Source organism: Silurus aristotelis (genome assembly GCF_946808225.1).
Source record: "Silurus aristotelis genome assembly, chromosome: 1".
NCBI classification, from domain to species: Eukaryota; Metazoa; Chordata; class Actinopteri; order Siluriformes; family Siluridae; genus Silurus; species Silurus aristotelis.
Window position 1 is genome coordinate 26,430,578 of NC_139574.1, and position 16,935 is coordinate 26,447,512.

General features: G+C 38.8%; 1 protein-coding gene across 1 annotated transcript; it reads right to left on the bottom strand.

Annotated features, from left to right (window-relative positions):
* Positions 1–3,218: 3,218 nt before the first annotated feature.
* Positions 3,219–16,594, bottom strand: colq (collagen-like tail subunit (single strand of homotrimer) of asymmetric acetylcholinesterase). The gene is made up of 17 exons (XM_083559982.1): positions 16,398–16,594; positions 15,346–15,452; positions 14,881–14,988; positions 13,862–13,906; positions 13,367–13,393; positions 12,115–12,186; positions 11,962–12,024; positions 11,787–11,813; positions 11,611–11,655; positions 11,495–11,530; positions 11,333–11,413; positions 11,105–11,201; positions 6,929–7,071; positions 5,672–5,791; positions 5,452–5,578; positions 5,234–5,336; positions 3,219–5,122 (listed from the first exon to the last, which is right to left on the bottom strand). Exons 1-17 carry the CDS (start codon positions 16,489–16,491, stop codon positions 5,053–5,055), a joined length of 1,365 nt encoding a protein of 454 aa, XP_083416108.1. The 5' UTR covers positions 16,492–16,594; the 3' UTR covers positions 3,219–5,052.
* Between the last annotated feature and the right edge of the window lie 341 nt (positions 16,595–16,935).

Sequence of the window (16,935 nt, forward strand, 5' to 3'; positions counted from 1 at the left end):
ACCACTTAATTGGTTAGAAGGTTGTAACCTTAGGGTTGATTCAGAAATTTCATTGCCAGTACCTATGTGTGGTATGGTGTCCTCTGCCAGGCCACTGCACCTTGCATACCTGCAATTCCCTACAATAGGTCAGGGCTTTTCACTGGACCTGCGCTGACAACTGACTCTGTGTGTTTCCTGTCTATGAGGCCCCGCCACTGAAATGCAACACCCTTCCCATTTGCTTGCACCAAAATAATCTGTCTCTTCAAGGCAGAGGTGACAGCTGCCTTCCCCTTATTTAATTTCCCCGTCTGTACCCACTCATCCCAGAGTTTCCATTGTGTCTTTACCATTAATAGATATTCATATTCATATCATGCCATATTTCACTTCTTTATCTCTTCTCTGATGATGACACAAGCCAAGTTCCAAGTTTTACAAAAAGCTTGTGTAAGCTCTAACCCAGCTTGTCTAGGAGCAGATTATCCTGATGAAATTAGAAGAGGAGAGATATGACTATATAATACAGTTACAGACCCTTACCCATCCTCCACCACACACACACACACACACACACACACACACACACACACACACACACACACACACACATACACACACAAATTTTAATTAGTAAGCCAAATAGAAGCCATGACTCGGGTGTTTTCCACTCCTGTTACTAAGCTAAAGTTACATATACATAACTGTGTTTTTACCTTGGGAAGCTGCCAATAGTTTTTTTTTTTATTCACTCTGCTTAATCGATCCTGTACTCTACTAAAAACATTGGCAAGTTGTTGTACTTTGTCTACACAAAAAAAGGTCTTGCCCAGTCTTATGATTCAAAAATGTAATTAATTTTATACTGGTTTTCTGTTTTGTTGGTGGAACCAGGCTTAGTAAAGTGCAGACTTCTTTATCCCCAGCCAGAGTTTCCAGCTCCTCCAGGGGGTTCCTAAGAAGTGATATTCAAAGAGTTGATATCCTTCCAGATTATGAGTCTGACCCTTGTTTGGTTCCAATGGAACATGTTCTACAAGAAGCAACATACTTTTCTCTCAATTTTGGGGTCTCTACCCTAAAGTTATCTTGAATGATAGAGTTTCTAAAAGAGATCTTGTGTCAGAAGTCCTTTTATAGATTAATTTACACAAGTTTTTTTTATTAATGTCTACAATTGAGGGATCACTTGCTCAAGGTGCAGCTGTGGTGTGAACTCACAACCTTCCAATTAATAATAAAATCATAGGGTGTATTGCAAATGTTTTCCAGTCACTACCAATAGCTCATGGAGGAGAGCTTTGTTCACAAACTGAGCTCTTACTTCACCTCACAGGCTGTCAACTGCGATGCTGCTGCTAATCCATTTATTTTGTCAGTCTTGTGCTCTAATTTTCCATTAATGATCAAATCCACTCGCTTTAAGAAGGCATCCCACTCTTTTCTGGAAGACAAGCAGGCTCTTATGATGCCAAATAACAGGGTTGGGCTTCTAGCCCACCAACCCACATTTTAGACATTTCTCCGAACTTTGCTGCACCTTAATATCTTGTTTATGAAAACCATATGTAGGAATAGAGACATGAGACACATCCGACAGAAACTGACACCCACCTCAAATAATTTTGCCTAAATGCCAAGTGCCTGAGATAATTCCCCTATAATTGTAACAAACCATCTGATGCCTATTAAAAAAACTTCACCATTGAAGTTTTACAGTCTATCACTCAACCTCACAGCTGTACCTTACCAATATGAAGGTTTCTAAATGCCTTAGTTACCTTAGCCACAGAGTTTGGACTTCCATGCCTATGCATATGTCCTTCTGCAACAGCTTTTGCCAAAGTTATTTTAACCACACCAATTTAAAACATTCTATACCAGAGCCATTACTGTGTCTGGACTTAAGGCTAATTTTTTCTAATCCATACTTTCCTCTTACATACTAACTCTGTCTCTTTCCCTTTCAGAAAGTCACATTCCATGTCCCATCCAGTATCTATTCGAAGTGTCTTATCTGTCTAAGACTATCCATCACATGCCTGGCATTGCACCTGACTCTCACCTTTCATGTTGCAGGCAGTCAAACCACAAGATAACTCTAATGTACTATTCAGGTTTACTTCAAACAGGTTACTGAGTTGCCCAGTCACCAGATATCATCTATTAACATATACAAGCTTGTCTCCAGGGGTACCCCGGAAACTCCCTGCTTACATGTACTGCTAATCCAGACAGGGCACATGTTGCCTTTATGTACCGTATTTTCCGGACTATAAGCCGCTACTTTTTTCCCACGCTTTGAACCCCGTGGCTTAAACAACGAAGCGGCTAATTTATGGATTTTTCCGGGGGGTTTTCTGGTTTCTAAACTTCAAGCCAAAAAACTGAGCCCCATAACAGACCAATGAAAATCTTTATATTAAATCAGATGCACTCCCACTGAATCGGGCCGCACCACATCATAAATATGGATGATGTTCCTCTGACGTTTGACCTGCCGCTCACTCGGACTGTCTACATGAAAAAAGCTGTTCTGAGCTGCATGGCATCGGGAGAAAAACTTCACCGATGGTGATTTTTAAATGCATGACGATGCCAAAAGAAAAACTCTCGAGAGAAATTGTTGTAAAAGGAAGGAGGAAGATAGTGAACAATGACTTTCTTGGTAGGCTACTGTTTGGATACAAGCCGTTGTAACACGTTGTAACAGGGTCATGGGAGAGCTCACTAACTCCAGTTGCAACAGAAATCATATAAGCACAGACAGGTTTTAAAAACTCGTGCTTTTTAATTTTTCTTGGCAACAGCGTTACAGGTTAGTCAAAGAAACTTAGAAATGAGCATCAGAAAATAATAAGGACATAATCCTCGGTCTTGCACACATGCAGGAAAAATGTGGCAGCAGGCTATTCCCAAAATGCCGCTTTGCTCTTAAAGGAGCCACAACATATTTCAACCGTGTAACAGGCACTGTCGTTAAAGCCTGTGTAAAGTTCATTAGTTTCAGTGTAGACACCTGCGGCTTATTTATGTTTAAAAATATTTGTAAAATTCAGTGGGTGCGGCTTATATTTGGGTGCGCTTATTAGTCCGGAAATTACGGTACCTTTTTAAGAATCTCATTAATATTGTCTGATTTCTCAAATTGTTTCACCAAGCTTAAAGATACTTGGAGCTTTAAGTAGACTGGTATATTTACCACAATATATTCTTGGTCCATAAATGAACGAACGTAGCTTTATAAACTTTATTTTATTGGCTGTATCAAACAACAATTTCATAATAATACACATTACAGTACGACAAAATATTAATCATTATCTCAACATGCAAAAACACCAGTGGATGCTTACTGAGCCATTTTGTATATAGTGCAATATACATTATAACATACATCTAAACATTTGCTTAAATTGAAAAGAGGAGATAACAGTCCATGGGATACCCAATGCACTTCACATACCTTGGCAAAAACATCAGACGTCAGACATAAAATACACACTTTTTTCTGGACATAACATACTGCAATCAACTGTAATATAGCAATCTTGACCTTTATGGTGAGATTATAGAGTATAAATTGATGCAAGTTCAATACACTTTATCCCCTATACATTAAATCTATAGAAATGAATAGTAATTCACTTCCAGAAATCATTTAGTATGGACAAATATTAAATGCTTTATTTAGTATATAAAAATAACACATACACAATTTTAGAATAGACTATACACAAAAGAGGAGTACAAGAACATGATATATGTATTTTTTTTACCAGAAAATTCATGCTACATATCCATACTTCGAATGACAAAAAATGGCCATTAACTGTTTTTTATTTCAATTTTTTCAGGTTAACTCCAACAGTCTTTAGCCTACTAGATAGCAGCGATAGACTTCCCCTGCCAAAGCTAACTGACAGTATAGAAATCTTTCCTAACAGTTCCATAGCCATTATATGTAATTTAATTACCACCTTAAATCTTAAATAAGCTTAGAGTCAAGATCCCAAAGGATCAGATTTTTTTTCTTCATCAAATCTTGAAGCATTTACAGCAATACACAAGACAAGTGACACTGGCAATTAGATGCAGCTTAAGAATACTGGAATATGTAAGTGTTATTCCACCTGGGGATGCAGGTGGGCCAGCTCTAATAATGTGATGACTCAGAGAGTTCCTGAGGTAAGAATGATGATGTCCGGCTAAAATCTAACCCTGACCTTAACAAGGCTGTAGTCAGAGCACCTCCACATTAGGAAAATTATGAACTGCAGCTAATTCCTTCTATTGATTTTTGGGACCATGTGTTTCTGACCTTGCAGCTTGCCTGATGTTTTTACAGTCCTGTGTTCGTCTTAGCATTGTGGAAGAAATCCACTAAGCATTAGTATCGTAGAGTAAGCTCTAAAACACAGCCTGCTGGTTTCCCCTAATCTTTTACTGAGGCACCCGGCTTGAAGCCTTTTTTCCTGATTTCGTCAAAGCCAAATGTTCTATGTATATAGCTTTAATGAGTAGAGACAGTTTTGACTTTAGATAAATGCCATAGTAGCCTGTTTCTCTATATTTCAACCAGCCCAGGCTTCATGCAAAAATTGGTTCACATTACAGTCCAAATACAACACAGCACCCTGGGAAAGAGATGAAGCGGTGGGCTCCTTGTGGAAAAGTTGTACATTGAGGTATTGAGTCTAGTCCAGGCTTGCCGTTTCATGACAGCAAATTTATAGCAAACAATCTAAGCAGAATGTCAAGCAGGTGTCCAGCACCGCAGAGAAAAGCTGAACAGAACAGAGAACAGCATCCTAGTTGAGTCCTTAAGACAGAGAGCAATGGGTCCTGTGCGTTTGCCATGACTGAGCAGAGTGCTCTTCTTTTTTTTTCCAGTGAACTATGCGGCTTCTTCTTAGCAGCACTGCAAGAAACTAGTATAATATGCATGTTTAAATCCCCCTGCCCCCAAATCAACTGTATTTTCTTCATCTGTTAGTTTGCAGTGCCTTCAGTATTGTTCCCTGCTACGTTCACAAGACAGCATGGGGCTCTGTGTGGTTTCTTGATTCCTCATGTAAAATACTTGCAGCTTGTGGAGTCGATAAAACAGTCAACGGTGCATTTAAGATTTCCATAAGATCTGTAGAGGTAGAGTGACAAAAAACACATTATATAATTTTTTTTTCAGCAAGTCTAAAAGAGTGGTATTAGCATAAATCAATGCTCAAAGAATGCTCAAACTGGATTATACCCAGGCAGATAAGAGTTGCAGGTTTGATATCCAAAGTCTTTCCCATCGCAGTCCTCGGCTCCATCGTATCGATAGCCATCACCGCAGTATGCATGTCTGCACTCTGAGACACACAGACACACAGATTAAAAAGTAAGTCACACAGGAGGACATTAGTTTTATTCAATGGAACAATAGTGGCATTTCATCAAAAAACATCTATCAGACTCTATACTTACTGACACAGCCATCTGTGACCACCTTGTTTCCATCATCACACTCCTCTGCATTCACTACCTGCACTATTCCATCCCCGCAGAAACCATCCTGATCTGGCGCATGCTCGGTTGACTGAAATGGTGTTAGCTAGGACAAAAGAATTCATAAAGTATTATTACATTCTCCAAGTTAAAGTTCAATGAATAAGTCAATTAAAAATAATTTAAAAGTGTATAATACCTGAACTGGCAACCATCCATCAGTGTCTTTGAAATATAGAGTCCTCTGGTCTTTACGAAAAGCCAATGCATTATCAGTGTGGAGACGGTCCAGTTCTTCTTCATTATTCACCACAAAAATCTGCAATTTAATCAATAAAACCAACACACTATGAATATGTTGTGGCTTTTAATTTGACAGTGGTCATGGTTCAAGAAGTGTTTTGATTCTTTTAGCTGTCAGAATACAGAAAAATGTCATTTCAGTGGAATGGCTTTCGGTAACAGGAAGGCTGGTTTAAGTACTTCAAAAACTGATCTAAATGGATCTGGTCTTAAAAAAAAAGAAAAGAAAAGATCTAGTCAGCAACTTATTTATATGCTTCATTTATCAATTCTAGTTAGTAAAAGGCAGAATTTCTTTTTACTTTAAAATGCTTTGGTTTTGTTCACATGGTTCTCTACTTAATATTTATATATATGATTCCCCCCCCCTCCCCTGTGAAATCATCAAATGCCACAAACATTATGCAGTTTTACAAACAATCACTGCACAACACTACATCAGCATTATCCAGAGGATTTAGCTCAAAAGGGAAAACCATGTAAAACCACATAATTTCTGTAACTAATTATTCTGCAGATGTTCGATGAAGAATTTGTTATCCTAAGTTAAAGTGATTGTTTTTTGCTACCTCTTTATCGGCTTTATGAACAAAATGTAAAATCTACAGTGGAACCCGGTTATGTCGATGTCCTAGGGGGTTGCCAAAAAGCATCGAGATAACCGATGATCGAGATAAACGGAAATCAAAATGGCGGCAGTATATTAACGTGCTTGAAATTTCTTTATGTACATGATGTGCGTTAATAAATGAGAATGTGCATGCACGTGTTTTTGGAGGGTTTTTTTTACACAACAGCGTTGCCGCGATTTGTTTGATGAAGGCATGTTATAAAAATACATACAGTACATGTTTATCTGTCAGGAATCCACCTGCCACGCCCCCTTCGGCCCCCTTCAGCGTGTCAGGTGTTTTCTCGGCCGCTTTCTCTGAAGCTCCCGGCTTCAATCGCGCACATATGGTGCTCGTTTATCATCATCACCAGCTCCTATTTAAACTTCCACACTCTCACCGTCCGTTATTGGTGGTATATGTTGTCGAGGTAACCGAGGTTTGAGATAACCGGGTCCACTGTATTACCATTATTTATTAATAGTAAATATTAAATTCAGGTATTCATGAAATATTTAATCAAATAAATAGCACTAGCTTACTGCAGGCACTCTGGGATAGCTGCTCCTGGAGTGATGGTCAAATGAGCTAGAAGGGTTGTTCATATTCACAAGAGAGTTACAGCCACAATGGCCTGGGTTGCCTGGCTGCCCTTTCTCCCCCTTTGGCCCCACCACATACAGCCCTGGGGAAAAGACAGGGGTTCACAACGAGTACAGGCTTTCTGCATGCATTTCTAACATTTAAGTATATATATATATATATATATATATATATATATATATATATATATATATATATATACATACATACATATATATATATATATATATATATATATATATATATATATATATATATATATATATATATATATATATATATATATATACATACAGTGAGGAAAAGAAGTATTTGAACACCCTGCTATTTTGCAAGTTCTTCCACTTAGAAATCATGAAGGGGTCTGAAATTGTCATCGTAGGTGCATGTCCACTGTGAGAGACATAATCTAAAAAAAAAATCCAGAAATCACAATGTATGATTTTTTTAACTATTTATTTATATGATACAGCTGCAAATAAGTAATTGAACACCTGAGAAAGTCAATGTTAATATTTGGTACAGTAGCCTTTGGTTGCCATTACAGAGGTCAAACGTTTCCTGTAGTTTTTCACCAGGTTTGCACACACTGCAGGGGGGATTTTGGCCCACTCCTCCACACAGATCTTCTCTAGATCAGTCAGGTTTCTGGCCTGTCGCTGAGAAACACGGAGTTTGAGTTTCCTCCAAAGATTCTTTATTGGGTTTAGGTCTGGAGACTGGCTAGGCCATGCCAGAACCTTGATATGCTTCTTACAGAGCCACTCCTTGGTTATCCTGGCCGTGTGCTTTGGGTCATTGTCATGTTGGAAGACCCAGCCTCGACCCATCTTCAATGCTCTAACTGAGGGAAGGAGGTTGTTCCCCAAAATCTCGCAATACATGGCCCCGGTCATCCTCTCCTTAATACAGTGCAGTCGCCCTGTCCCATGTGCAGAAAAACACCCCCAAAGCATGATGCTACCACCCCCATGCTTCACAGTAGGGATGGTGTTCTTGGGATGGTACTCATCATTCTTCTTCCTCAAAACACGTTTAGTGGAATTATGACCCAAAAGTTCTATTTTGGTCTCATCTGACCACATGACTTTCTCCCATGACTCCTCTGGATCATCCAAATGGTCATTGGCAAACTTAAGACGTGCCTGGACATGTGCTGGTTTAAGCAGGGGAACCTTCCGTGCCATGCATGATTTCAAACCATGACGTCTTAGTGAATTACCAACAGTAACCTTGGAAACGGTGGTCCCAGCTCTTTTCAGGTCATTGACCAGCTTCTCCCGTGTAGTTCTGGGCTGATTTCTCACCTTCCTTAGGTTCACTGAGACCCCACGAGGTGAGATCTTGCATGGAGCCCCAGTCCGAGGGAGATTGACAGTCATGTTTAGCTTCTTCCATTTTCTAAAGATTGTTCCAACAGTGGACCTTTTTTCACCAAGCTGCTTGGCAATTTCCCCATAGCCCTTTCCAGCCTTGTGGAGGTGTACAATTTTGTCTCTAGTGTCTTTGGACAGCTCTTTGGTCTTGGCCATGTTAGTAGTTGGATTCTTACTGATTGTATGGGGTGGACAGGTGTCTTTATGCAGCTAACGACCTCAAACAGGTGCATCTAATTTAGGATAATAAATGTAGTGGAGGTGGACATTTTAAAGGCAGACTAACAGGTCTTTGAGGGTCAGAATTCTAGCTGATAGACAGGTGTTCAAATACTTATTTGCAGCTGTATCATACAAATAAATAGTTTAAAAATCATATATTGTGATTTCTGGATTTTTTTTTTTAGATTATGTCTCTCACAGTGGACATGCACCTACGATGACAATTTCAGACCCCTCCATGATTTCTAAGTCGGAGAACTTGCAAAAAAGCAGGGTGTTCAAATACTTATTTTCCTCACTGTATATATATAATGAATTTAGTCATTTGACAATTTTTATTAATGCACGATTAATGCAGCACGAGTTTCTGTTTGACTATTTTTTTTTTTTTTCAAACTATAGATATTAAAGAGGTGGAATTAAAACCTTCAATGCAACACACATTTATTTACAACATCCTTTCTTTACTCAGACATAAAAAACAAAAAAAAGCAAAAAAGTCATTTTTAATCACTAAATATTTGTTTTACTGATGCACCAAGCCTCAAATCAAACACCTAAATCTGCCACGAAGCACACATCCGGCAATTAAAATTGTCTGTGTGGAAAGTTCAGTTTTTAGGTATCCTGATAATTTCTGTAATTTAAAGCACCACAAACACTTTCAAAACTTTGTCTTAATGCTATATGTTGAGTTTTGTGTTTCACTAATAATAAACATAAATTTGCATAAAGCATCTATATTTGTCCATGTTGATTAGAGTATTAAAAGCGTTTTAATGCAAGGTACATTTAGAACAGATAAAATGTGTGATTACATTGCGATTACTCAAGTTAACTCAATAACAATCATGCAATTAATCACAATTATATTTTATATTATATTTATAATTATATTTATAAATAAATACACATACCACATAATTTGAACATTTTTTTCTTTTAAAATATTTTAAATAGAATGCTTTTTCATTCTATTATAGTTACAGCATTTTCTGAATGTCAATTAAACAAGTTTGGTCCTGTTTTTAATTACATAACAGTTAACAGTTGTTCCCCCCTTAGCTTCTCGTTTTTGGAGGTTTGCTAGTGTTAATAGAAACATCTGTACACCTGTTTGTTTGTGCAGTTATTGTGTAGTGTTGCATTATGTGTCAGCAACACAATGTATAAAATCTTGCAAATTCAATTTAAGAGCTTTAATTCAAGTTAAAATCTTCCATCAGAATATCAAATGTGATCAATGTGATTATGAACATGGCTGATTTGAGTATTTCAGAAATTGCTGATCGCATGGAAACTTTTACACAAAACAGTATCAAGTGCAAACATGCCCAAACTAGGGTCTGCGTGCCAAAGTTGGTATGTGGTGACCTTTGATGCCATATATGAGAAGAAGAAAAAAAAGGAAAAATTCCTTTTGGAAAAACGACCAAAAATAAGGACCAGCTTCATGTCTAGCTATAGAGTTCACCAAACAGCAAAATTAAGCATTCAAACTCTTTTGTACAAGAAATTGGTTTGTTTCTCTTTGTATTATGGGTTCACTGAACTAGACCTTTAAAAATAAAACTGCAGTAGTTAAGCAGATTACAGAATAATGTATTCTATTTATTAATTTATTCTTAAATATTGAAAAAAGGAACCGTGGCAACATAAATTTTTATATAATGTTTGGTATAATGCAAAATATAATTTTGGCCCATGGACCTCAAACAAGTTAGATTTTTGGCCCTTCATAAGAAAAAACTGAACATATCTTCTCTGGCACTTACTCAGAATAGTGAAAAAATAAAAACCATTGTGTGAGTGACAGTTCTGTGAATGGACCCAATGGATAACTGAGCATAAATGAACAGGTGTACAGGTGTTCCTATTAAAATGGACAATAAGTGTATCTGATGAACATTGTTGATATTTATTTTTGTATTTTCCTGCAGACAGCAGGTGTAAAATAGCACTATTCTCCTTAAAGTGTTATTATTTGCAGTGTTAATTCAAGTAGTGCAATTAGCTTTAGCTTTAAGGTTATGGAAAATTGGTTATATATTTTCTTACTGTCTTTTTATAGAGGGTAATTACATTGTATAATCTGTAGAAGTTTACACAAGGTGTCACATTAATGAAGTGGTTACATAATGTTTGTATATCTGTGAGGAACTTGGCCTCGCTGTATCAGTCAATTTAAAGACATGATGTCATGCCTCTGGACTTAAGCACAGCAGATCAGGTTGCACTTGGGCTAAAAAGATCCCTTGGTGTCATTGAATGAAATGTTCCCTCTCTTCTTTCAACCCTGAGTTTTTTGTGACTATTCTGGTATTTAGAGGTTTCAATGCAAAAAACAGTCAAGAAAAGTAAACACCAACGCTTAGTTTTTGATTTCCATATAAGTGAAATAAGTCATAATCTTCAATTACATGCATTACAGTTGTACCAACTTCCTTTATTATGAATGCAATTCCACCGTCAGTCAGCATAGAGTTGAGACCTTACTTGTTTATCCTAAACACTTACCTGAAGCAGGCAGACCAGGTGGACCTGGATGACCAGGTGGTCCTTGAGGGCCTGCTGGTCCCATTGGTCCTGTGAGTCCAGTGTCTCCTTTTGAACCCTAAATCAGATATCAAATAAACAAAAGATTATTTTTGTAATATAAAGAAAAATAAAAACAAAGCAGTTTTTTCCCCCCAGAACAATACACATTATGTCGGTTTTATCAGTATTCAGAGAAAATTCCCTCACTTGTTTGCCTCTTTTTCCTGGCTGCCCAGTGGGTCCTCTGCTTCCTGGGATTCCAGCTTCTCCTTTTGGGCCCATTTCACCCTGAGCAAAGATCATGTAAATGCATTTACTAATATGATGAGTATAATGATATAAGTATGCAGATTAGAACTCATTCCTCACCTTCTGGCCAAGCATTCCTGTCAGACCCATTGTGCCCTGCAACACAACACAATCCACTGTTTGATGACAGAACTATACATCATTAGATTTCACAGCTGAAAGAACACCAATCTCACCTTCTGACCCTTTGGGCCAGCTTCACCCCGGTCACCTCGTGAGCCCTATAAAAATTTGACAAGAAAAAACACTAAAGCATTGGCAATGCATGGTTTTGTGCACCCTAGAAAATTTAAAAGGAGACAGAGTCTTGTATGACAGAGGGCATGCAAAGGTACCAAATGTACAAATGTACCTTTTCTCCTTTGTATCCAGACAATCCCTGCAAACATGCAGGAACAAAGCAATTAAAATGACAAACACTTTATAATGAAATGTCAGTTATTTTGACATTTCTACCATTTGTCTCGGATTAATGAAGCTTCCTGAAGGACTCAAGTTGAGTTGTTTAAGTTGTAAGGAACACAGACCTTGGGTCCTATAGGTCCCCGTGCTCCAGGCAAGCCCATCAGTCCAGAGTCACCTTTCTCCCCCTGAAAACCACATATCATTATTTATTGCCCTGCTGCCAACAATGTGTAACTATACGTGTTTTCCATTTCGAAATGCAGCAGCCAGCTCACCTTGGGCCCACTCGGTCCTGGCCATCCATTTGGTCCCTGTCGCCCTGGCAGGCCTGGGGAGCCAGTGCGCCCCTGTAGTAATGCAAATCTTTACACACAAGTTCCTGATCTGAGACTTTAGAGCTTATTAAAATAAAGCACCCTAATAGTATAGGACATACTAAGCCAAATGTACAAATGTAATCATAGAAAATTCAAGTTATGCAAGATGATAAATTTTTTGATTAAATGAAGTGTCCTATTTTTGATTTATGTTTTGAAACTGTTTAAATTAATATCAGAATTTGCTAAAGAGACAACACAGTAAAAACAGTGTGAGGATAGCAAGTCTGTGAAGTGTTTATAAAAGGCAGAGTGATATTGTACATTAGAGAGAGAGAGAGAGAGAGAGAGAGAGAGAGAGAGAGAGAGAGAGAGAGAGAGAGAGAGCGCAAGCTAAGCAGCCCATCACACTGCTGACTTTAATTAATTGATGTGCAGGGAGCAGGAGACAAGGCTTGTTGGGAGGCAAATGATTTATGGTAGCTTCAGCACTAAGCTAAATTACACTGCAATACTGCAAGCGACCTCCATCAGTGTCACCCTCCTCTTTCCCCGCTCATAACCCCACATCGTTCCATTTGTCCTCCATCCATTTGTGCACTGATGTGTGCCACTAAAACCTTCCAGGAAACTACACCTGCCCATCAGTGGAATTGTGGGAAGACAGCCAGTGGGACGTTCCATTAAGGATTGCATATGGCTCAAACTGTAATTAGGGTGACCACCAATGACTTCTGTTATTGTTAATCATGCAAACATTACTATACTGGGGACCTTCCTTTGACATGATTAATTATGCAATATATGAACACTATGCCTGCACCAAACCATAACTGTAACCTTAAAGAAACGTGTTTTTACTAAAACCTTTAGTTTCTATCAAGAATTAAAACTTCATGTTTAGCCAAATGTCTGCACTTGACCATTCTGTTAGATATTCCTATCCTATTTGCATCCTTGGTGCCCACTTTTACATAAAAACATTCCTCCTAGTAGTGTTGTTTTCTGGACTCTGTGTCCTGCATGTCTTTGTCAAGGTTGCATTTAACTGGAATTGTGTTAGGCTTATATTGTGTGTGGCTGCAGTGTGAAGCATGGCTGGGAACATGGCCAAAAGTATTTTGTGTGTGTGTGTGTGTGTGTGGAAGGGGTTCTTATGGGGTAAGCAGAGACTTTTTTCTTTCTCATATGCAATGATGCAGCATCCTACCTTTTGTCCGGGTCTTCCAATTTCTCCCTGGCAACACAGGAGAGGAAAAATAAGAGAAACAGTGCAACATGCAGGATATTACAACACTTACACCATGAAAATGCTCCCACTTTGCATAGAAGCTGAATCCACACAAATCCACACACGTGATTTATATATAGAAATAAACACTTGAAACACGTAGAGCTGTATTTAGGAAATAGTTCTACCTCAAGCTACAAGGGTAATGTAGCTGACAAGTAAGAAGCGCCATCTAATATATCACTCAATCACACTCTTCTAATGGGACATCAGGTGACCCAGTAACACTATATGCATATAAACAATAATATAAAATAACAAGCCTCCTGGGCTTGTCCGTTATATCAGCCTAGTAAGGTAAATCATTTATTGGCAGCTTGCATAAAAATATATATTCTGGATAAATATTTCCCTTAATCAGGCTGCAGTGTATTCTTCTTTACCATGTGTAAGTGCGTAAGCGTGCATGTGTACCTTTTCTCCTTTTGGTCCCTTTGATCCAGGTAATCCAGGAGGACCCTGTGAAAAGGATTGCAATTTTACTTTCACGTCATAAAACTTTCAGGAGTTTCTACAAATCCTACAGTTATGGCAAATTAAATATGATTGGTGATACAGGATGTCTTCTTCCTTAAGGTTGTGAAAAGACAAGTTGCCATCCACCTGCCACTCATAAGAAGCCATGAAATACTCGATATATATCACATATCACACAGACAAGCAGCCGCTTTATTTAGTAAATGGCAGAGTGGGACTCGGGGCACTAGGCTGAGCAGTGTCTCGTTTCTAAGAAAGGATGCGTGGTACAGAGACAGTCAGTGGAAAAATCCTATTTCCGTCCACTCTAAATGTAGAGCGTTAATGTCCTGCCATGTAGTGGGGGGTGGGGATTCATGGTGGTGGCGATGGGGAGGACCTGGTGCATCCGTCTCACTGCAGTAAGCGGACTACAGGAAGTCACACGGGTCTCATATGCTGAAGAGGGTTAGCACGATTGCAATTAAAGAAACAGAGGAAACAGCTGAACAGGATGAAATCTTAAAAGAGCCCATTGCACAAATTTCTAAATTGTAAATGTCATTTAGCCAAGTGGTACCTTAGCTGGAATAGCCAATACTGTTGAACTAGTGGACACATGACTGATTTGATGAATTTGGTGTAAGAAAGGGGGGTTTTAACACCTGATATTCTCATGACTTCCAATTGCGTGAGCACTAGAACACTTAATTCCATCTGGGTAATCTTGGAAATCTGGATTTTTTTGGGGAAATACCTCTTTAATGGTACAGAAATAAAAAACAGTACTCCCTTTAAACTGGAAAGGATTATAAAATAATTTGTTGGCTGATTGGGAACTGTGGAATCCAATTCCTATAGAGAAATGTTTATGAGATACAAGCTGTAAACACACCAATCATTTATTTTTAAATCAGTTGGATATAGTTGCTGTGTGCTTTGTAGTCTCCCGGTTTTGGTGAAGGTTGAGGTTGTACCTGAGGTCCTGCTGGTCCGGCTGGTCCGGGTGCTCCCACCTGGCAGACCTTGCCTGTTGACTTCTTGTCCTCTGTCTTCCCATCTCTCCATACATTGCCAGGATCACTCTGCAATGTAAAACATTAAGAACGTTTAACTTCATTGCCAGTTTTGGCTAGACACTGGCGTCAGCATTTGTGCCTTGGCAATATGATCTGGCTCGGTACGTACGTGGACTTCATCATTGGATTATTGGACTTGTCTTTTTTATTCTACTTTCAAGTCAACAAGTTAAAATATACACACGAGGTAACTCAAGCAGCCTAATGATTTTTAGAACCATGACGAGATCCATTTGCTGATCTGTATCAACACCTCTTAGTTTTTACGCTCTGATAAGACAAGCATCTGAGGGGGACCACAGGATTCATGGAACCCCTCCAAGGACAAGTCACCACGGCTAGTGCAAGAGTCACATGACGTACCCGAGGCTTGTGCCACAGCGACAGGAGTGGGGGGAATAACGGCGGAGGAGGCGGAGTCAGTAAACAACACGGGTTAAATTTCTTCCTGGGTTCCAGTGCTTCCAGATCTGTGGTTGGGGAACAGAATGAACATGTCAACAAACAGGCAGCATAGGAGCACAACAAGCAGTGCTTAGTGATGGAGCATGACAGCCAGTTGTGATATTGTCAGGCATAGAAACAAAGACAAACTACAGCTCTTCTGTCAAATGGTGGCTTTGCTTAGATATTTTTTTTAAAAAGGAATTGTTGGAAATAGTTGGATAGTTTTAGACAATGCAACAAATGCATCCACACAGCACTGAATTAGCCTGAATTGTTATTCTAAATGCTGAAAACTAATTCCCAATGCTGCATTGGTAATTATTCTTCGGTTCCTTCCATCATTCTGCAAACATTTAAACGCTGTCAGTGCTGTTTTATCTTGCAGATGGATTTTCTGATAGATTATTTACAAATGTAGTGATTTTAATGTTCCAAATATGAACTGTGAATGTTATGGTTTGTTATTCGACATGCAAATATATACAGATATTTATAACTATTAATTAAATGAGCCCAAAGCAGGAACAAATCAAATAGTATTTGAAACAGAAAAGCATACCAATGTCCTCAAATACTCTGCCTCTTATGCATTATCCATGGAATAACTAATTACTGTTATTAGCACAGAGCCCATGAACAAAACACTGAAATAAACAAGAATAATATGCAGTGCACTGTGGTGTGAAATATTTTCTTTCTACTACATCTGCAGGAATCTGCAGGAATAATTGCATATATAATGTGCAATAATAATCCTGGTTTTGATGGAGTGCAAGAAAATCATCATAGATAATATCAGTTTCATGCGGAAAGACATTTAGATCAAGGAACAAAATAATGACTGCAAGTCAACATTTCATGTATGCTGTTAGTGCCCAAACCAAGTATGCACAAGCTGTATGCTCCAGGTTCCAAAGAGATATTAAATATGATGCGCCCAAAACAAAATCAGTCTTAAGTGGTCGTACCTGCTGGAAAGGAGAAGATGTTGTCCATAAGGGAGTGTGATGAAGCATAGTGAAGGAGGAGAGGCAAATACAGTCCGAGTGTAAAAAGAAACATGCTGATTGACTGCAGAGAGCTCTGTACCTCCAACGGCACTGGCTACTGAACTGAGGCTTTACACCACTACACTCCCCCCTCTATCTCGCTCACACACACACACACACACACACACACACACACACACACACACACACACACACACACACACACACACACACACACACACACACACACACACACACACACACACACACACACACACACACACACACACACACACACAGAGCTTTCTTGTCCCTGCCTTCTTGACTAACCACAAGCCTTTGGGAAAAGGGAATGCCAACCAATGCCATGGTTAATATTGCTCCTTTGCATTGGCCCGGTGCTAAATATATAGTGGTCAGCTGCCCTTTGTAGCCAATGTTAACTTATTAATACTGGCACTAGCTTTGTTTTCCCCTGTCACACATAAAATCTAAAATAAAGATACATGCTGCGCTG